The sequence below is a fragment of the Pantherophis guttatus genome, chromosome 2 (assembly GCF_059756535.1).
Source record: "Pantherophis guttatus breed Tessera chromosome 2, ASM5975653v1, whole genome shotgun sequence".
NCBI lineage: Eukaryota > Metazoa > Chordata > Lepidosauria > Squamata > Colubridae > Pantherophis > Pantherophis guttatus.
In genome coordinates, this window is record NC_142064.1 from 275,295,858 (window position 1) to 275,300,397 (window position 4,540).

The 4,540-nt window shown below is 38.2% G+C and overlaps 1 protein-coding gene across 1 annotated transcript; it reads right to left on the bottom strand.

The window, feature by feature from the left end:
• Window positions 1-960: 960 nt before the first annotated feature.
• Window positions 961-4,299, bottom strand: LOC132710363 (vomeronasal type-2 receptor 26-like). The gene is made up of 2 exons (XM_060686396.2): window positions 4,017-4,299; window positions 961-1,980 (listed from the first exon to the last, which is right to left on the bottom strand). The coding sequence occupies exons 1-2, from the start codon at window positions 4,158-4,160 to the stop codon at window positions 1,117-1,119; spliced, it is 1,008 nt and encodes a 335-aa protein (XP_060542379.2). The 5' UTR covers window positions 4,161-4,299; the 3' UTR covers window positions 961-1,116.
• Window positions 4,300-4,540: the final 241 nt, after the last annotated feature.

A 4,540-nucleotide genomic window follows, 5' to 3' on the forward strand; every position in this document is an offset into this window, starting at 1 on the left:
GAAGGACTAGGGGTGACACAATGGCAATATTTGAGGGGCTGCCACAAAAAAGAGGGGATCAACACATTTTCCAAAGAAGGCAAAGCAAGAAACAATGGATGGAAACTAATCAAGGAAAGGAGCAATCTCAAATTAGGAGCCTTGGTAGTACAGTGGTCTAAAGAACCCTGTTATTAAGACCAACTGCCTGCAATTACTGCAGGTTCGAATCTCGCCAGGCTCAAGGTTGACTCAGCCTTCCATCCTTTCTAAGGTAGGTAAATTGAGGACCCAGTTTGTGGGGGCAATAAGCTGACTTTGTATAAATATACAAAAGGATGAAGGCTATTGCTGAGCACATTGTAAGCCACCCTGAGTCTCCGGAGAAGGGTGGCATATAAATCAAATAAAAAAAAAATTAAGGAGAAACTTCCTAAGAGTGAGGACAATTAACCAGTGGAGCAACTTCAGAAACTGTGGATGCTTCATCACTGGAGGTTTTTAAGAAAAGACTGGACAATCACCTGTCTGAAATGGTATAAGATTTCCTGCTTGACCACGGGGTTGGACCACAAAATCTCCAAGGTCCCTTCCAACTCTATTTTGATTGATCAATTGATTGTTTGATTGATTTTCCAACTAATAGAAGCTTTTAGGTGGAGAATAACTGAAAGCTGTTACACAAACACTTAAGATCTGTTTAATGTTATTTTAGACAGGGGCATGGAAAAAATGAATTAGGTTACAAGAGACAAGATTCTGACTGAATAAGAGGGAAAAAAATCTTAAAAGAAGTGAAGTTTTAGCGGTGAGCCCGAGAAGCAGAGAAATTCAGCCATCTCTTCACTGAATTTCTTAATGGAAGGACCGAGCAGCCATGAGTCAGAAAAGATTTAAATGGAATTCCTGCAGGGAGGAGAGGTTGGACTAGATGATCTAATGAGATTTATTAAGGTAAAATTATATGATGCTAATCACAAACCCATTCATGCAGGAATTTATTTAAAAATGTACACATCATTTAAATATTAGTAGTGCTTAATATCAATGTATCTGTCATAGTTCCCATTCTTGTGAACATTATTGCCTGAGTGATTAGATTGGCAAAATGTGTTGGAGCCCCGTAACACAATTAGGTTAATATGGTCTCCATCTTTTCCTTTTGAATTTCTTTACCAAAGGAACTAAGTCCTTGTTAGAACCCCATACCTGCCATGGCTGTAGCCTTGGAGTCCCCAAACTCCCTTTGCCCTCCTCCCTTCTCCTCCTGGATCTGGAAGAATACGCCGCATTCAAGGCATGGTCCAGAGTCTTAATGGCACTGTAAAAATGGTGGAAATTCGTGCCCCACACCATGTTCTTTTTCTTTTGGGTCCCCAGTGGTGATTTCTCAGTGCATCTTTTCCGGCCTTTGACAGAAAAGACATGTTTTGAAAAAGAACAGACATATGACTGATGCCCAAAGGATGGATCCAGAAAGAAACGTTTAAATGAATCCTTTATTGGCTGCTTTTTTTTCTCAAAATCAACAGTCCAGATACTATTCACATATTTGAGAGCACTGTGGTCTCTCAGTGGATGTAGTCCAAGGAGTGTTGTGATCCAGACTTTCCCTTCAATGTGTCCTGGCAAACGCCTAAGTATTAAGTGAAAAGGAAGAATTCTTTCCAAAACGGCACCATATTCCATGTAGTGAATGTAGACATTGACTTGTCTCCACTTAGAGAGGGCTTTGCCGTGGAGTGCTGTCAGTCCGGTTGTTGAGAAATATTGTGATATTACAACACAGATTCCATTCTTGACAAACAAAGGAGTAAAGATCCTCATGAAATTCTCTCCATTTTCTGTGTCTGAAGCAAAGAGACCAATCAAGGTCCATCTGAAATGGAGGAGCACTTGGACAATTCCTGGGTAGAGGATCCCTTTTTTGGGATAAAGCTGGTGATAAAAGGGCAATTGACTCTTATCATGCAGTGAATCTGAAAATAATTCAAAATTGATCTGAAAAAGCAATGAAGAATTGGTATATTTGGGGTTAGATCAGTTCCAAAATATTAGCTTTAAACAAATCCAACTTGGTTCTCATAAACTTATTAGAATAGTTTATTATTGATTAGTCATTAAGCCATATGAAAATAAAGAATAAAAACAATATAACATTAGGAAGACTGTATATAATCATGATGGTCCACCTATGGCATATGTGCCAAAGGGGGCACAAAGAGCCCTCTCTGGGGACACGCATGCCATCACCAGCTGCTCTTCTGGTTTCTAGCGCACATGTGGTTTCTGACATGGATTTCCGGCCAGCTGGTTTTCTGAAAATGGCCAGAAAACGGCCCGAAAAATGGCCTGAAAATGGCCTGAAAACAGCCCCCCAAACACCCAAAAAACAGGCAAGTGGATGCCGGCCACCTAGTCTTCAGGTTTCCAGCACTCTGGTGCGTACACATGCACACACATGCATGTTCGTTCCGGTTTGGGCACTTGGTGCCTAAAAGGTTCACCATCACTGGTTTGTAACAATAGTATAAAACCCATAAATTTAGAAGAATAAGAATAATGAATGTCAATCGTATTTTTGTATCACCTCTACAATTTATGGCATCAGTCCCACAGGTCCATAGGTGAATTAAAATGTTTTGTTCAAACAAAGAGCCATATGGAATGTATTTTGATAATTTTGACCTAACAGGAAATATGTTACTTTAATGTATGGATCCAAATAGGTTGCTTGTCTAATATGCAATCCAAGATACTATTCTCTTCCTTATACAACTGACATTTAACTAATATATGTTTTTTTTCTCTCTCTCTCTCTCTGGAGCTCATCTAATACAAGTCTCTTCATTATAAGAGTCTTGGTTAAATTTTCTGTATTTAACCATTGCGCCCAGTGCTCAAATCTTGTTTGAGTAAATATCATCTTAAGATGTTTAGATATTTCTGTATTGAAATACTGGCCAATTTGGAAGTACATTTGTAGAAACACATCTATTTCAATACACCACTCTTATTGAGCATGATTGTGCGTCTTTCTCTGCTTCAATATCTGATGTCTCTGCATAAAACTCTTTAGTTTGTTCTCCTCCTGCACAAAAGACAGGAAGAACACAGCTTCTAATGTAATTTATCAGTTGTACAATTCAAGTAATCTTTAATTTAAATTTTGTCCGTTCTAAAAGACACAATTTGGGGAGACTGCCAGTTTCCATAGAGTTATATACCACTTTACAATGTTTTACAGCCCTCTCTAAGAGGTTTACAGAGTCAGCATATTGCCCCCAACAATTTGGGTCCTCATTTTACCCACCTGGGAAGAATGGAAGGCTGAGTCAACCTTATATCTCTATCTCTGTCTCTGTCTCTGCCTGCCTGCCTGCCCCCCCTCTCTCTCTCTGTCATCTATCTATCTATCTATCTATCTATCTATCTATCTATCTATCTATCTATCCATCCATCCATCCATCCATCTATCTATCACCAATAATTGGGCACTAGACCTAAGAGAGAATCTTGAGGTACCTCACTGCATTCTTCCTTCCATGTAGATTTAGTTTCATTGAGGATAACAGGCTAAGGGCTCTTGGTCAGATAAAACTACTTGTTCTTCAGCAAGAAATTATTTCTTCATCTACCCACTCTCAACTCTCCTCAGGAGGATTCCAGCATATACATTTTAGCCACAATTTCTGTTAGCACAATCAGCCTATACTGTAATTTCTTTTTATTCTGTTTTAAACATACTTTTGCCTTCTTAAACTCAACTGAATATATTAGGAATTATTAATATGTATAAATGAATCAGCCAATAGAGGACACCACTATTAGGGATATTTTTTGAATAGTTCAGCTGACAGAAAATCTTTCACAATGGTTTGATTTCTCTTCAAACTATTTATGATGAATTTCTACAATGGCCATGGTGAAAAGGAGTTCTTCAGTTCCAGAATGAAAATATGGTTGGATCTATCACATATCAACCCACCACCCCATTCAATTTACAAAAAATAAAACATAAATATAAACTTACAAACCTGAGGGACTTTGTAGGTGTTTCCTAATGTTGACATCTGGATGGAGATGTCATCAGCAGCTGTATCAACAAGAGCCAAAATGTTGTCCTTCTTTCCACAGCTGTAGTTGGGAACATTGGCTTCTCCAGTAGAGAGCATGTCCATCAAAGCATCTGAACTGAAAAGTGTGTTCAAATAGTTGTCATGGATGTCGTAGCCAAGTGTGAGATTTTGCAGAGACCTGGAAGTATTGTTGATCACTTGTATATTAAAAATGTAGCGTAGTGCTTTAAAACTATCAAAAGATAAACTGAAGTAAAAAATGTTCATGTTAGCATCAACATCATTAATAACAATTATAAAAATACTTTTCCAGTTTAATCATTTTTGTCTTCACAAACCTTCTGAGTTTTAAGCCAACACTGATCCAAAATGAAATACAAATGACAGTCACCCATCACCATTTCATTTTAATGAGTGCTGGGGAAATGAGAGGGAGATTATACATGTAACAATCACAAAGAAAGCAGCAGTTCCAAGCTTCA

What these genes read in the sequence shown, in the direction of transcription:
- LOC132710363 (XM_060686396.2), bottom strand. Translation starts at nt 4,160, where the DNA reads ATGGACATGCTCTCTACTGGAGAAGCCAATGTTCCCAACTACAGCTGT. An exon ending in ACACCTACAAAGTCCCTCAG is followed by an intron (nt 1,981 to 4,016) that starts GTTTGTAAGTTT and finishes TTGCTTTTTCAG; the next exon opens with ATCAATTTTGAATTATTTTC.